We start from the raw sequence: 18,034 nt of genomic DNA, 5'->3' as shown, positions 1-18,034 counted from the left end.
CTTTATTTTGACAGGATCAACCAGAAACTGCGTGTGTTTGTCGCTGTGGACTTGACGCTGGTCGCCGTCGTCATCATCTGTACGCACGGCGGCGACAGGAGCCCCTGAATCGGCAGGGACGGGTATCCCACCGCTATTCTCTGTCAATGCCAAGAAAAAACACTAACAGAGAGTAGAAAAATATCGGCGATTCCCCCCAACGAAAGCCTCCGATGGATTAATCTTGATTTTTCTGCGGTAAGCACGCTTTATTCCCCCCCTCCTGTGTTGAATTGCAATTGGTGCACCCGCCTTGTCCCCTATTTTGCGCTGTGGGCTGCGAGATGAATTCATCTTAGGAGAGACAGAAAGAGAGAGAGCAGAGGGATAGATAACACGTTGTACCTCGCTGTATTCACTCCAGCCTTTCTGCACATTTGGGTGCGTGTATTTGATGGGGAAGTTTGCCCTCGGAGAGGGGGCGAAGCAGAGAGTGGTGGTGGTCTCGTGATTGTGGATGGTGTTTTGCAGTGCTGTGATTGTGGAGAGGGGGGCTCTTGTGTTGCAGCAGCAGGGATGGATGCGCTGCAGAGCTGAGCTGACCACTGAGGCCATGCACACACATGATGAACGCCGCCGTGGCCTGCGCGTTGGTTCACCCCGAAATAACTGTCATATGCTTTACGTTAACTGCATCGGCACGCTGTTAAATGGCCAATTAAAGCAGCCCTAATCGGGTTATCTGATGTGTCTTGGAGGTGCAGCCATCCATCTTGCAGGCAAACACCGGGGATGTGTGTAAAGTGTGTGCAGCCTCAGATATATCCATGTGCAATAAGTTGGCCAGTAGTTGTGTGTTGGTTTGTAAATATGCACTCAGCACCCTAAAGCTGTGAGTATGCAGCCTGCCATTGGTCCATGAATGACTTCAATTGATGTGCGTGATATGTATCGGATGTGAATGAAAGGAGCTTCATCTTATGGCTCATGAACCATGTGCATTTCTCCTCAGGCCATCTCTGTCTATACAGTTGAGCCCATGCTTAGCAAACACCCCGGCACGTAAGCTGCTGCCTCTGACTCCAGGCTTTCAGGGTCATTGAAATATCTCATCACAGAGGTGAAATGTTTAGTCCAATGAGGGGTTAACTGATTACTTTGGTTAAAGCACAATGAGTTAATTTGCAACATATCAGCTGTTGTTTGCCTGTTTTTGTCACACATACAGATGTAGAGCTGCAACAATTAGCTGAGTTCATGCACAGAAAATCAACCTGCACCTAATATGATCATCAACTTATCGTTAAAAGTCTTTCTTGAAGCAAAATCATGGTTTCAGCTTCTTAGATGTGATAGTTTGCTGTTTTTTCCTAACACTAACTGAATATCACAGACACAGCAACATCGTGATGGGTGTGTTGTATTATTTTCTGATCGGTTCACATGAATCGACCGTGAAAATTATAGTTAGTTTCAGCCCTGTTTTCTTTATTTGATTAATGGAGTAGATAATCAGGACATTAATCCCTAATTGTTTCATGTCAACATGTCAGAAATTAGTGAAAAATATCCATCCTGGTATCCTGAAGTCTTTGTTGATGTCTTCAGATGTCTTGTTTAGTGTGACAAACTGTCCCAACCCGAACATATTCAGTTCATAATGATAGAAAACAGAGAAAAGCAGAAAATCAACAGACACCAGAGATTTTCTTAAAAAATCGAAGCCAAATATAATTTTTTCTGTCATTCCACTCATCGATTAATCAGCTAATTGTTGCAGCACTACATTTAGCACCTCATTTTGAACTTTCTATCAACCCAAGTGTCGTTCAGCTCGATCAGAAAACTTCCAACCTCCGTCGCTGCAGACCCACCACATCATTATTTCCAGTGGGTTCTTACATTGAACGTTGCCCTTCACTGGCACCAGATCTGGAAAGTTTAAAGCCCCTATCGTTGACTGACAGGCAGAGGCAGCGAGAGTCTGCTCCTGTTTGTGGAAAGAAAGAAGAAAAAGTTAATGTTTTTCTAATTTGCCCTTTTCTCCCATTTGGAAAATATTCATCCACTAGGCGCAAATATCAGTGAGTGAATGGGTATTTACAATGGGCTCAGTGATTGAACAACGTGACTCAACACACTCAACTGTGAACACCGTGACACAAAACACAGTGAGTCTTAAACCCACACGTACAGACTGTATGAAGCTCAGCTGTGGGTTTCATAACTAGTTCATTCAGTATGTGCAGAATGCTTTGAAAGCCTTAACAGTGCATTTCTTTGTGCTGATAATCTTGTAGCAGAGTGAAAAGTGCCCATTGTCTTGTTGTTGATCTGCTGAATGAACTCAGCTGTGCAACACAAGCAAATATTGTAACTATTCAGAGAATGGCAGCCATGAGGAGGAGATTGTACCAAATCCAGCAAACATGCCAGCGAGTTTCATAAAACGATCCTCTTTCAGGTCGTTTGTTTGGTGGAGGAACAGAAAGTTGCATCTCGGAGTTGAACAAGGTCGCTGCGAGTGTGACTTCAGTGGGAGGGCTGTGGGAGGTCTGACCTTGTTTTGTGCCATGTCAGTGATCTGAGTGTAAAGGGACCCCTCACTTCAAATTAGACAGAGCTGTCTTGTTACAGGCTGTGTTGAATTGCACAATGATTCTGCAGAGATTTGTAAATTCGTCAGGTCTGAATAATGAAGAAATACTGGATGTAGCGACCGGTTTGTGAGTCAAGTTCAAAGGTTTAAAGCTTTTCTTTATCTTACTTTTATGGTAACGAATATAGAAAAGAAATAACCATCAGGCCAGCTTGGGACCAGTTAGATAGCTGTTTCCTATTATTGTCAACTATTTCACCATTTCAGTCATTTTTCAAGCAACAATTAGAAAAAAAAGCTTCTTATATGTCAGGATTTCCAGGATTAATTGATTGATTTTGAGTAGAAGTAATCTGCTGATTGCATCTTTGGTTAACAGAGTAATAAAAAAACATGTGAGTCCTGTGTGACATCTTCAACTGTCTGGTTTTGCAGTCCACAATCCAAAGATTTTTTATTCACAATGATATAAAACAGAAGAAAAGCAGCAAATCCTCACATTTGAGAAGCTGTTTGGTGTTTTTTGGTTGATAAATCAATGATATGATGAATCGATCAATCAGAATTGTCATTTTCAATTGTCCAGTGTAGTGAGTCAACATGGGTGCTCCTGATCATTTCAGTCCACATGTTATTTTCTCAGACCTCACATATGTCTGTTTCCCAGGCCTGACTGCCTCCTGTTTAATCCATCAGTCATGCTGCGTGACCCTGACATGTCTGTCCGTTTTAATTTAGTATATTGATCTGGCGGCTTTACTATAAATGGCCGAGTATCTCGTTATGGCCCCCGGCTCTCCATGTTACTGTAGATGATTAACACTCGTGCCCGCGCGGCATCAAAATAAAGGCCGTCATTTGGGGAAATTAATTTCCAGTCGATCCCGGTGGCTGTGAGTGATGTGGTGGCACCGGCCCCGTCCTGTCGCTCTGCGCTCAGATGATGTTGGCGTCTTCGTCTCTCTCTGCTTCCTGATGTGTAGGAATCTTGCAGCAGCGTTGACGAACACTATCCAGCAGATTTGGCCGGACATCAGAGTCAGATTTCAGACTTGAGCCAATCAAGATGAGGAGAATTAATGTGATACCCCTGCCTGTCTGTGTTTTCGTGTGAAAGTCAAGTCCTCCCTCTCGTCTCGTCTCTGCCTTTTACTGTTAACTGTTACAACACACCACGTAGCTGTGATCCCGTCCCCCTTGGACCTTCCATATCACGCCACTGCGGTCCTCTCGGAGGCAAGCTGTTCATTTGGGTCTGAAAATAGCGTGTTCTCGCAGGCTGAGGTGGTCATGCGATACCCAGTGCAAGGGAAAGGAACAAGCCCCGCGGCTGCCATGCCATCATCTGCTTTTTTTGGGGGGAGGAAAGTTGTGCCGCAGGTCGGGCACGGAGCAGTCAAGTATATGGCTTTGTGTCTCACCTGAAATCATTATGTTGCAGGGCTTTGTCCTGACGTTTTGACATGATCCATAGTGTCGATTCATGCGTGTAATTGAATAACAGAGAGTTGTCGTCCCTTGGATCAGTGATGAACGCTGGTGAAACTCATCGCCAAAATGTGATAAATCTGCCTGTTGCTGTCGAACGCGCCTGAGCTAAACTCCATAAATCCAGATTCAGTTGTTTATCTCCTTTAAAAGAAAAGTGTTGCTCAGGTCCAAAGATGGCGGATTTTTTACAGCACTCACGGCAACTTCAACAGCACCACATGATTCATGGGCAAGTGTTTACTGAGCGAACGCCGTGCCAAAAAATAAATGAAAAAAAAGGGAACATATGTATATAAACAATACAAGATGGCCTAGTTTCTGTGCGGCAGAATGGTAACAGATATGTTAAAGCTATGGTAGTCCCTGGCCTTTTTACTTCAAGAGCAGGAAGATTTTCATAATCCCCACAGGCAGCACAGCGACGTGAGATCTCCCCTCATTTACTCTGATCCCTCCAGGAGGGGATGCAGTGCTATTTCAATCACTGCAGTTATAAGAGAAAATTCGCCAGAAAACAGGCTTTACCTGTGTTACCCAACTCAGTTCAGTCAACGTTTCCTCGCCTGTGCAGTTCTCCACCAAAGTTGTCAGAGATTTTAATATGTAACTAACCCTGTTTTCATCAAGCAGGAGGCTCGTTTGGACTGGCTGTTTTTGAACTTGTATATGCATGCAAGTTTTGTTTTAGTCTAATGCTCCCAGTTTTTAAAGGATTTCCATCACTGTGGTTGATTCTGTCAGATTTGTTATTTTTATTTTTCATTGTCTACAGAATGACAGAAAATCACTCAAATGCCTATCACCAGCTCCAGAAATGTTGCCGTTATGATGGTGAGCAGGCTTCAATCTCATTGCTACTGCTTTGGAGAAGCTTGTGCATTTCCCCTTTTAAAATGAAATCTTCAGCTAAATGTGTGTTTTTAAGGTAGATTTTTGACTCACCTGTTACACTGTGGAGAGGGGAGTTGTGAATACCAGGAGACAGACAAGGACATGCAGATATTCATGTGTTTATGTGTTATTTTAAGGGCTACCAGAGACCCAGCAGTCCTCCTCCTCCTCCTCCTTCAGTCTGTGGTCTCAGCTCTGGTCTGGGCTCATATTGTAATGCTACCACTGGGCTTGTTTTTTTTCTGGGTATTTAATGGGCTTTTATTGGCAGTAATGAATCACAATGATCTCCTCCTATCTGCAGTGGCTCCGTTCCTCTGTTGGTTAAGCAGCGTGGAGCGAATGTAGGACTGGGGAAAGTGAAAATGCTGTGCACGGGAGGTGGATTCTGTGTTTGGGAGGCATGTGATCTGTATTTCCATACACCTGTGGGCTGCAGGTATTTGGATATTTGGACTTTTGATGGTGCGCTTTATGTGCGATTTGTCTTGGTTTTCTGGTTTCTGCTTCTTTTAAGGTCTTGTTTAAGTGTAGTTCCCAATACACGTATGAAGTCCGCAGATAAATCCATAATAAAAAATGCATCGTTGCGTTCTGTTTGTCTTAAATATTAGCTGCTTTAAAAAGAAACTTAAACACTGATGCACACATTTTTGTCTTCAGTGTCTGTACCCGGTTGCAGTGCTTGCAGTCTGCAGCGAGTGACACATCTGTTTGCACTTTTTCTGATGTAGGCATTTGGGTTTCTTGCTAGTAAATGTAAAACAGGCACAAAGCTTTCCTTTTAACCATTAAGCTCCAGTGTCCTTCAGGACATGCCTCTGATTCCAACTCATTTGGAGCTGCAAACTAGTTTACTAGTAGGAAAAAAATGCCCGTCACAACTTCCCAGAGCCAACGTTGACATCCTGAAATGTCTCCTTTTGTCCAAAACTGCTAAATATTTATAAATTTTCACATTTGAGAGGCGGAACCGGTGAATGTTTGCTTAAACGATTAGTTGATTACGCAATTGAGTGAATTATTTGATTGAAACAACTAATTGTTTCAGCTCTAAATCAAATGCAATGAGCTGAAACTGTTACCTCCAACATCCTCTTGAGATATGTGATGCTGCTGGTTTTATTATACATTACTTATTTTCGCCCATCCTGGCCTGATGTTTTGTTTTTTCATAAGACTCAGCTGTACTGTTAGTGTAGATGTGAGCAGAGGTCAAGAGCGGCGCGATAGTTTCCCTCTTCCTCCGTCTGCTGCGGCGCCAGCGTTTGCCCCCTAGCACCACCTCTCTCCATCCACAGCGACTGTAAACAAGTGTGTTTCCAATTAGCCGTCTCCAAAGTCAGCTGGCCGCTAAAGCTGATGAAAGACAACGGTGCTGTCAGCGGCCTCTTCCCAGCCCTGTCGTACCGGCTTCATGAGCCTCCGGGGCTCAAAGGGGGGCACGGTGAGCCGAAATGTGCATTAGTTTAACTGGGTCTATAAAGACGGTGAGGCTCTTTTTAATTGGCAAAGCAGATTGCCTCACTCGTTACAGAAACTGGTTTAGCTTTGCTTTAGTGAGGCCAAATGCTCCGTCAGTCCCCCTCATGAGACTCAGAGTCGAGCCAGGGAGTGGTTTGCTGTTCAAAGCCTCTCTGCTGTGAATCTACAGACGGGTGTGTGGCTCCTTGTAAAGAAAACAAAAATAAAGTGCATGCCAACTTGTAAACGCAATGGCCGTGTGTAAATTCTTCTCACAAGTGCAGTGGTGCAATAAGACGGAGAAGTAAACCATAACAAGTAGTTCTGTCATGTTCTTTTATGCCAGATGGATATTCTCAGCATCTCACGTCCACATATTTACACCAGTGGCCACATTAGCCAAACGCTGCAGCTCTGTCACATTATGTTCCTCTGTATAATTAGTATTGGAATTTAAAGTATCGTGTTTAATTTCAGCCTAATTGAAAGATTTTTCACAAGGCTCTGTGTAACTCTCAGAGGAAGCTCTGAAATAATGGAATATTGAATCATAATTTCCCCAATGGAGACAGCTTTCGAGCTATTATTTTACCTTCGTGCTAATTTCATCTGCCTCTTTCTCTCTCCACCCACAGAAAGTAGAGAATGGGCTGTGTCCAATGTAAGGATAAAGAAGCAGCAAAACTCACTGATGACCGGGAGACCAGCCTCTCGCACAACTCGGGGTACCGCTATGGGTCCGACCCCACGCCACAACACTACCCCAGCTTCGGGGTCACCACCATCCCCAACTACAACAACTTCCACAGCGGGGCCTCGCAGGGGGTGACCGTGTTCGGAGGAGTCCACACGTCCTCGCAGTCTGGCACGCTTCGGTCTCGGGGAGGGACAGGTGAGGTTGAAGAGGCTCTTTTAAAAAAGTCTGTGAATGCATGTCAGATGGTTCGAATGCAAGGCAGCTGTTTGGTACCCCGAAGGGTTCATCTGGTCCAGGTTTGTGAAGGATGTAGTTGTTTCCAGTCTTTATGCTAAGCTACGCTAACCTCCTGCTGGTTCTACCTTCATATTTATATTACAGACATGAGAGGGTGGTGCCGATCTTTTCATCTGACTCTCTGCAAGAAAGCAAATAAGCGTAGTTCCCAAAATGTCGAGCTGTGAAAACAGGGACCTTTAAGGCGGGGTGACGTCGTGAGTGGAAAATCCTGAAATATGTTGCTGTCACTAAATGGGGGTCAGATTACAAACAGTGCCATTAAAAGAGAAATAAAATGTCAGTTGTAAAGCTGTAAACTTCTGTGAGGACCACTCACTGTCTGGCACCCCTCCAGCGTTCAATAAAAGGCGAATGTCAGCTGAAAAATGTTGACTGACCAGGAGACAGTGTTCAGTCTCGTGGCTAGTTTTCACTTCGGACATATTGGATGATTTAAATGAACTCCATCAAAGGTTTTTCCGCCTGCATTCCAAGTAAATATGTGATTCATCTCGTGTATGTGTGCTGATATTGTGTTCTGCAGAAGATGGATGTCCACTGGCTGAAAGTTAATGGGAAACAGAGTGACCTAAATAATCGCCGCTACTCTTTGAGGCACATCTGACGACCGTAGAGATCAGATATTGTGCTGAACAGTGCAGAAGTGTCTCTGTGGTGGAGAAATGGGCTTTTCCGTCCCACACTTAAGATTTTAAAGATACATATGATGTGTGATGCATAAATTAACAGCATCTTCTTGCTTTGATGTTTTTTTTTTTTAACCCAGCACAGATAAACACTCTGTGGAGTCAGCAGCTTGTATGAATAAGAAATTACTCCAGGAGGGCAGCTCTAAGCAGCATTCATATCTGAGACTGTAAAGAGAAGCCCGGAGTTAAAAACAAACGTTCAAACGACAGTCAACAAGGACAGAGCGGAGCCGAAAACCTCGCCTGCCCCCTCTGCGAAGACGTCGACATGTTTGCCTCTGAGACAGCGAGCAGCTCTGGTCATTGTGAGGCGCGTTTCAGAGGTCACTGCCTCGACAGGGAAATGTGCAGGGCTCGACTGCGGCACTGGAGCTCTTGACTGTCCGGGGACGATTCAGATCCAATCAGAAAATGAAATCATTTTACAGTATCCAGGCTTATGAAGAGATACAGGGACTCCAGGGCCGTTCCAGATCACATCAGATAAATTTGATTGGCCTCAACATTCCTAGAGGATGCTCTGTTGGATAAAAATCAGATTTGTTTTTTGTATGCAAAACAAAGCCTTTTATTTATTTGCATGTTAAACCTGCAATAATTCATCTTTTTGGGCCCTTTGGGGGCAGTACAATAAGCTGTAGACACAACACTGAAATGGTATTAGCTTATACACATGCAATTGTTAACGTCTTAGCAAACAGTTGCTAATTTACACATCCAGCAGATACAGGTCACCTCCAACATTCACTCTCCTCCTAACTCTGTTTTGGTCTCCCCCAACTCCTGAGGGAAATACTTGGCTCTGTTCACCATTTGTCGAACAGGTGCAGTGGGTCTAATAGAGCAGCTGTGGGTTTGTCATTGCGAGCGACTCCCTTCACATTACATTACATGTAGTCATTTGATGCTTTTTTTCATTAAAAAATATTGACCAGTGCATCTCTAAGATCAAAAGATAAGACTTTATTGATCCCACGCCGGGAAAATTCTCTCGTTACAACAGCAGAATAAAAAGTAGAGTAAGAAAATACAAGTAGAACAATATAAAGATACAAAATAAAATCCACTATTGCCAAAAATACAGTGTCTTTGGGTTGTTGCACGGCATAAAATATATATAAATAAACAATGCAGGAAGCAATACAGCACTAACAGCGTTATTTAATCTGTAGGAGGAGGGGAAAAGCCCAAGAAATAAATTACCGCCACCTAAAATAATGTAAAACAATTATTCGCAAAGTTTAAATCTTCGTCATTTTCTTGTTTCACACATGAGGATCTCTGCAAGTGAGATGTTTGTAGAGATAAAGGCTAGATGACATCTGGTTGAGCTAATCTGGGAATTAGTTTGAAATTAAGACATATAAATCTGTCTAAATCATGACAAATCATGACAAATTTGAAAAGTAGCAGTGCAGTAGCTCTTATTGCCATGACATGACCAGCAGCCCGTGTGTCAGAGGGATGAATGAAGAAAATCCCAGCATTATGCTTCATCCATGCAGCTCACCTCCACTAACTCCAGCATGTCACTTTGTTTCGCTGCAGGGGTGACTCTGTTTGTGGCGCTTTATGACTACGAAGCCCGGACCGAGGATGACCTCAGCTTCAGGAAGGGGGAGCGGTTCCAGATCCTCAACAGCACGTAAGTGTGAAAACATCTGCATGAGAGCATGAAGGGTGGCGGTCGTGTTTTCGCTCTCTGGTTTTCGTCTGTCGGGAATGTCAGAATGCTGCGTTTGGAAATGTTGCTACACAGGCGCAGACAGAGGGAACCAGCCTCTCGTTTCTAGACCCGATCCAGCTTATGAGGGTAATGTTATAATGTTAAGTCTGACAGATTTGTCATGTTTTAATGGAAACAGTTTGCATCATTGAAATAAAACGTGTCCTAGAATTGTGATGTAGAAATAATAATAATACAGAAAAAGAGCTCTGGTATCTGTGTCAGTATCACAAATACCAGATACAAATTCTGGTTTCCGTGGTGGATCGGTGCATCCCTTTTTCTTATCTAACCGACAAACATGAACACACATGTTCTGCTGCACCTGCCAAATGAACCACCAAGCCAACCTTCACCGTGGAAAAGTGCGACGCTAACGTCATTTTGTAGTCCGGATAGCTAGTTAGCAGCACATTAAACAGCATGTAACGGTACCATCAAATGTCACTCTGGTCCCGTTAGATGCTGCTGAGGTCTGCACATGACATGCAGGCTGCTGTACGAGTTTGTTAACTTTGTCTCCTGTCAGTCTGGCAGCCTGCCGTCAATCAAACCCCGCCAGCTGAGACGAACAGGAACATTTCCGATATTTCCCCGAAGACCTTCTTCTTTCTTTCCTTTTTGATAATAAGAATCTATTAAGGATACATTTAAAGAACGGGGTGACATTATTTTAGACTTCAAAAAGGGATGACTAAATTTCAGTGTGACTTTAAAGGGATGATTCACCGCAGGAGCCCACGCTCTAGAAAACAACTGCTTTAAACGTTGGTTTTTATGAGCCCTCGACTCAACTCTCAGAGACAAGACAGCCAATAAATGTGATCACCCACTACTGAGCCTGTCTGCATAATGTGTAAATGCTGATCTGTCTCCCTGCTTATTCCAACCTGCATCCATCATCCTCCGTCTCTCTGTCCTTCTCTCCACAGCGAGGGGGACTGGTGGGAGGCTCGTTCTCTCACTACAGGTGGAACTGGTTACATTCCCAGCAATTATGTTGCTCCGGTGGACTCGATCCAAGCTGAGGAGTGAGTAAAACTTTCTTTTTTTAACATGAACACGCTCTCAAAGTCTCCGAGGCACGGCAGCTTCATCAGCGGAGAGCATATCATGAATATTTGAGAGCTGCCTTTTGTTAAATGTGGCGTGGTGGCACGTGCAGCGAGGATAAAAGACAGGACGTTTGAAAAAAAAAAAATTGAAAGCAAACATTGCCCTCCACACTTTGATTCCATCTCTCTTCCTCCCCCCCCGCAGCTGGTATTTCGGTAAATTAGGCCGAAAGGACGCAGAGAGGCAACTGCTTTCCAACGGCAACGCCAGAGGCACTTTCCTCATCCGTGAGAGTGAAACAACCAAAGGTACTCTGACCGAGCGGCGTCTAACGCGCTGACATGTTGAATGCTTTTAAAGTTCAGCAAACACAGCGAAGTGTTTGTGAATAAATGAATATTTAGGAACTCCTTACATCCGCAATGTAGCAGTAGAAGCTGTTTATTTAGAGACAAACTTAGAAGAGAATCTGACCAATAGTGCAACTTAAACTTCAGTTCAATATCATGTCATTACCCATGTAGCTGCTCCATATTCATTGTCCTAAATCTTGCTTTATATGCACCCATTAAAAACTATCAAGCACTGCCACATGTGCTGTATTACCTTGGTTAAGTCTCATCAGGGTTGTGGCTCTGTTCCAGGGGCTTACTCTCTCTCCATCCAGGACTGGGATGACATCAAGGGAGACCATGTCAAACACTATAAGATTCGCAAGCTGGACAGCGGAGGCTACTACATCACCACCAGGGCCCAGTTTGAGACCCTTCAGCAGCTAGTACAGCACTACTCTGGTGAGGCTCTGCTACAGTTATGCTTCCCCGCTCTTAAAATCACAATGTCATGTGGTTCTGTGCCACTTTAAATATCATTTAAAACTGAAACTGCGCGCTCCATCCAGCCAGGGCTGCGGGTCTGTGCTGCCGGCTGATCGTGCCGTGCCACAAAGGCATGCCTCGTCTGACCGACCTGTCCGTCAAAACCAAAGACGTGTGGGAGATCCCGCGGGAGTCGCTGCAGCTCATCAAACGTCTCGGCAACGGGCAGTTCGGCGAGGTCTGGATGGGTGCGTACCTTTTTGTGGCATCCTGTTTTGGCACAAAAGAAGAATTGGACAGCTGTGAGCAGTGGTGTGAAACATGCTTGTATGTGTTGGATCACTCAAAACTAACACCCAGCTAATGCCACCCACAGAGAAGAGTGTTTGTTGTCAGTGATTTCATTTAGACATTAGACGCTGGACACATCTTTGTGTCAGCGTCCACTTTGACTGGAGTAAGATTCCTGATTGGATTCTGGATCTGAAAGGACCAGTTGAACCTTGGTGTATGTGGTATATGTTATGTCTAACTAGGTTTTTGTGACGTGGCTCCAAACTCAGTTCAAACATGCTGTTTTAGTTCATTTAAGTTCAATGAAACTTAATTTGTCCCACATGTGTGGCAGATTTGCTGGTATGTTGTTTGTACTTGTATTCCTTTTAAATAAAGTTTTCAACTGGAACCACCTTTTTGGGCCAAGTCTAAATTCAGGTCCTGACAACTTGTAAAGCATTATTTTACTCAATGCTAGATGTATTCAGTATGCAGGGAGATAGTTAGTTATTTATAAAAAAGAAATAAACTGGGATGTGTCATTAATATAATAATAACACATTTATTTTTTTTATAGATTTTAATTACACTACTGTATTATGGTTGTTACCCTGTTGCACCACACTATGCCATTCCAAGTTTTATACTTGAGCCACCTCCAGCCACTATTTGTTACCTATTTACTTATGAGGAACAACCTTTTTTTTTTTATTTCATCAGGCACGTGGAACGGCACCACCAAGGTGGCGGTCAAGACTTTGAAGCCCGGCACCATGTCGCCCGAGTCCTTCCTGGAGGAGGCTCAGATCATGAAGAAGCTCCGGCACGACAAGCTGGTGCAGCTCTACGCCGTGGTGTCCGAAGAACCCATCTACATTGTCACTGAGTACATGAGCAAAGGTAGATTTTACGCTGACGCTAAAAAAAAAGACAACATGAATATTACATGCACGCGTTTATGCACACACCTACACGTTGTGTGCATAATTTATGCTGCTACATGGACAGTGCAGTGTGTGTCCTACTTCATAACACAGCGCTCCGTCACAGAGATCCTCAGTTACCACGGCAATAACTAACAAATACAAATCCGAGCCAAGTGTGACGTGTGGCAGGAATCCCAGAACTGATGTCACATTAGCCTTGACATTGTGCTTCAGTTTTGATCTAAATCTGAGTTAAGACCTGGCAGCTGAGGGCAGTACGAGACAACACATCCTAACTCATGTTTCACCTGTTTTTTATTTTTTTTTTAGGGAGTTTGCTTGACTTCCTTAAAGACGGAGAAGGACGAGGCCTCAAGCTGCCAAATCTGGTGGACATGGCAGCGCAGGTACGCTGCTTGGAATAATCCAGAATCGTGCTGCTGTACACTGTGGATTCGTTACCAGAGCACTTTCAAAGAGATTTTCTTTCCAAGAGCTTAATCATCTCCAGCTGTTACCAATTTATTCTTTTAAGCTCCGTGTTGCACATTTACAGCCACTTCCATCTTGAAGTTGTGCCAGTGTTTACACTCTCAAGAGGCAAAATGGCAGTTTGTGAGAAGTTTGGGTGCACATGTAGCACATTTTTAGTTACTGGTTGGTCTGTGATTGCTTTATACTAAGACCAAATGGACAACATCATATCTAAAGTTATTGATTTAGCATTACGGTTGGAGCGCTCAATCGCTGTTGGATTGTGTTCAGTTCTGAAGCTGTGATTCATCACTTCCTGCGGGTCAATAAGTAATCAGACTTGACATTTGAGTTTATTTTGCAATTATGGCAAATCTGTGGGATTTGACATGCTCCTCTCTCTTGCAGCCCAATGTGAAGGCTTATAAAAAGGCTGTAAATCTATGTGAGAAGTACAGATTTAATCAGATTGAAACCGTTCACTGGAAAAAATGACTCCATTTCCCAGGTGGCAGCAGGCATGGCATATATTGAGAGGATGAACTACATCCACAGAGACCTGCGCTCTGCAAACATCCTAGTCGGGGAGAGTCTGGTGTGTAAGATCGCTGACTTTGGTCTGGCCAGGCTCATCGAGGACAATGAATACACAGCAAGACAAGGTAGGCCCACAGGAGCGGGTTGCACCAGCGTTGTAGAGTGGTTGCCAGGAAACCTGTGTAAACAATCAGCTATATAAACAGGAAGTAGCTTGTGATGCAGGTTGCATCACAAGCTGTAACATCACGTGGAAAATAAACAGTTTCAGAAGGCCAAACGGCGTATTAATGCATTAAACTTGTTCATATGTACGTGCAGACATGGAGGAATATGTGTGTCAGGGTTTGCAGTATTCATGCTGTTTAGCCCAACAGTGGCACACAGCTCATGGAGGCAATTAAAGCACTTTAAAACCTACAGTGCCCTGTTGCCACGATTTGCATAAAATATTCTGCTCCTTCTCAGAGTGATACCTCAGTCAAATATGAAAACACAGACACAATACACACATTCTTATATTCAGTCTGTCTCCCACTCCCGAGGATACCATTGTGAGATTATAAAGTCTGAATAAATGTCCATAAATTCTCTTAGAAATTATGGAAAAAAAGATGCTCCTTACAGTCCAGAACTTGTCTGAGAATCAACACATTTTAAAGTTTTCTTTTGCACCAAAGTAATCCAACCATAGTCGTCAGTACATCCAGTGGTTACGCTGCAAACAAGAACTGTTAATTCAGCATAATGGCACAATGATGCAAAGTTTGATTGATACGTTTGTTTTTTAGTAACAGCTGATCTCTACTTAAGATGCAGTTGTGTAGCATTTTAAGTTAGTGTTTTGATTTAATGATGTGTAACATAATAAGCACTCACGGTCTAACTAGGCTAAAGGGTGCACTTAGAAACAGCTGCAGCAACCGGCAGCCACTGTTTAAAGGGAGCACTTTTGATTTATTGGTCCTGGTCTGGAAATGTGTTTTTTTTACAGGAGTTTGTTGGAATAGGAATGAACTGGTGTGACTTGTGTACATATCTGTTGTGTGACTTTAATGTTTCTGTAGTATTCTCTTAGTCCCCAACCACAGCATCTTCTGCAAACCTCACTGTCAGAGGAAAAAGCCGGCGGGCTGGCAGATGACTTGTTCCATTTAGTCAATTCCAGGACACATTTTACACGCAGCCACACACACACGCAGCCACACACACACACACACACACACACTATGCTTTTCAGAATAAGGGCTGTAAATGAGCAGGAATTTGCCTTGGTGACACCAGTGGAAAACTGAAGCATGTGTGGTTACAGCATGGTGCAAAAACAACAGAGTAACACATTCATATCAGGGCAGAGTGCAGGATTTAAGATGCAGCACATGTTATACACAAAAATCCATCTGTCGCTGTGTATCTCATAGGAGGGATACGGAATAAGTGGCCCTGCCCTGCAAAAAACATTGTTCTCCCCTGACTGTGTTGGCAGACGTGAACTGCACCAGGAGGACTTCCAGACCCTCTTAGTCACTCTGTCAACATGCTCAGTCACTCATTTGTTAGCGATATAAACGTTTACTTGTTCAACTTGGGCCAAGTGCAAACTGAGGCGGAGAGAGATAATGGAATTGTTCCGTTTTTTTTTCCCCCTGGTGGGATGTTATCACGTCCTCATGTCTCTGCACTAATGAAATCACAGATGAAGGGAAAAAATCCATACAGAAGGGACTGACCTACTTACTCCTGCATGCACCGCAAAAGTGAAATAACAAAAATATCCCGGCAGAAGATTAATAATCATGCATCTGGTTGTCTTTTAGGTGCAAAGTTTCCTATAAAGTGGACTGCCCCTGAGGCAGCTCTCTACGGGAAGTTCACCATCAAGTCGGACGTGTGGTCGTTTGGCATCCTGCTGACAGAGCTGGTGACCAAGGGCAGAGTGCCCTATCCAGGTGAGTGCCTTCATCGGCTCTGTGGATTATGCAATCGCGTCTCAATTCCAGGTGATCGCTTGTGTATGATTAACGCAGAGTGTGTGAGAGCCGCTGGAGACGCTGCCCATTGTTCTGAACGCTAAAAAAAGAGCAGCACGTTGCATAATGTACATCACATTGTGCATTATGCAGAGCGATGTTCCCAGATGACTGCGCGAATATGTGAAATGTTTTCCTGTTTGTCTGCCATGCACATTTTGACAGTATATTTTATATACTGTCAAATATATATATTTTGAACAAACTAAATTATTATGAACCAAATAGCATGGGTGAAAAATAACCTTTATTCCTCTTGATGCTGCATATGAGTCGAGTTTACAGCGCCTTCTAAAATCCGCTTTGATTTAAAGGTCCTGCGAGCAAACCTCGAGTTAGTTTTGTGGAGCTACGATGGGAAATACGTGATTTCACAAACTGTATGTACTAAAAAGAATAATGTCATTGCGATTTCTGCTCTTACAGATGAAACAAAACTAAAATGAGAGTCACAGTCTGCACACGCCCACACAAACCTGAGCAGAGCTCTAATCAGGGAGCATAGGTGAAAACACCTGAGAGGCTGGGCTGTATCTGTGTAGGGGCTTCAAGAAGAATAATTATTACACTGCAGTAGGGCTGCAGCTAACGACTGTTTTTATTGCGGTTAATCTGTAGGTTATTTTTCATCGATTGCTTTACACACCCAAAGTGACATTTTCAGATGTCTTCTTTTGTCCAACAACAGTTTGAAAAACAGAAAATATTCCCTTTATTGTCATATGTGAACAAAAAAGGCCAATCTTAATTTAAAAAAAATGAAAAAAAGCAAATGATGAGGATTTTTTTGTCAAAAAGATGATTGTTCGATCAGCAAGAATTTCCAGATGAATTTGTTGTCAATTCACCAATTGACTAGCCAGTGCAGCTCTAATAACTTAAAGATAAGAGTAGGCCTATTACATGAAAGACCTTTTTTCCCTGCTGAGAAAAAAAGTCTAGCAGAGAAAAGGCCACAACGAAACCCTGCGAGCTAATTTAGGCAGTGATGGCCTGTCACAGTTCTTATATCATCGCCTGATCGCAATCATTTGAACTGACCGTGATCACTTTGATTGACCATGATTGGACCCTTCTTCTGCTACGGTTTAATGGCACCTGAGTGGAGACTATTGTTAATCGCCGCCAATTGTTAATCTCAAGGCGCTTAACTTCTAATATTCAACCTGAGCACGATGTTCCGCAGTCAAGAAAAAAATAGCCTGGCTGTCTGAACCTTACTGCTGTTGGACAGGTTCTTTACATTAGAGACCATATTTTTTGCTTTATAAGCTTCATAAAATGACTTAAACACACAAGTTGTTAATCGCAATTATTTGCATGACAATTAATGACATGAGTTGGCTGATTGAAATGCAGCTATTGGCCAATCTGGAGAAAGTAGAGAGCATCACTGGACTGGAGAGCCACCTTTGCCTTCATTTGTCCGTGTTCCTCTCTCCAGGCATGAACAACCGCGAGGTGCTGGAGCAGGTGGAGCGAGGCTACCGGATGCCGTGCCCACAGGACTGCCCCACGTCCCTGCACGAGCTGATGGTGCAGTGCTGGAAGAAGGACCCGGAGGAGAGGCCCACCTTCGAGTACCTGCAGGCCTTTTTGGAGGACTACTTCACTGCCACTGAGCCTCAGTACCAGCCGGGGGATAATCTCTGAGCACCGCTGCCTTCATCTCATGTCATTTCGCTGGCGTTCCACCAGAGGGAGCCAGACTCCACCTATTCTCTCTCTCATCGTGTGGCTGTGACGATCTCAAAAGCTCATCGACTGACTTCCTGACTTCCAAGCTTCATACAAGTAGGGACGGTGCAGCGCTGACAGCAAACTGACTATCAAATCAGAGGATGATTTGGAGGCGGCGCTGAGATGACTGAAGAGTTAAAAATGACTGCCATGGATGAGCGAGATGTGTTGTGTAACTTGTATGTAGTGTAAATATAAATTGCTTGTTTACTTATCTCTTTCTTTTTTTTTTTGGTTTGTTTCATTTTATATTACTTTTGATATTTTGGAAAAGTGTGGATTTTTTTTTTTTATCCGAAGTCGAAGTAATTTCAGATTTCCGGCTCGTAGACAAAAAAAAA

General features: G+C 43.6%; 1 protein-coding gene across 1 annotated transcript; it reads left to right on the top strand.

Moving 5' to 3' along the window:
• The first annotated feature begins 141 nt into the window (after positions 1-141).
• fyna (FYN proto-oncogene, Src family tyrosine kinase a) lies at positions 142-17,774 on the top strand. Its single transcript, XM_041954631.1, has 12 exons — positions 142-237; positions 7,060-7,316; positions 9,659-9,755; positions 10,769-10,867; positions 11,097-11,200; positions 11,537-11,686; positions 11,794-11,958; positions 12,707-12,886; positions 13,243-13,319; positions 13,895-14,048; positions 15,741-15,872; positions 17,398-17,774. The coding sequence occupies exons 2-12, from the start codon at positions 7,070-7,072 to the stop codon at positions 17,604-17,606; spliced, it is 1,614 nt and encodes a 537-aa protein (XP_041810565.1). The 5' UTR covers positions 142-237; positions 7,060-7,069; the 3' UTR covers positions 17,607-17,774.
• Positions 17,775-18,034: the final 260 nt, after the last annotated feature.

This window comes from Chelmon rostratus, chromosome 15 (genome assembly GCF_017976325.1).
Source record: "Chelmon rostratus isolate fCheRos1 chromosome 15, fCheRos1.pri, whole genome shotgun sequence".
NCBI classification, from domain to species: Eukaryota; Metazoa; Chordata; class Actinopteri; order Chaetodontiformes; family Chaetodontidae; genus Chelmon; species Chelmon rostratus.
The sequence above is the reverse complement of the archived record's forward strand: the minus strand, read 5'-3'. Positions and strand labels throughout refer to the sequence as shown.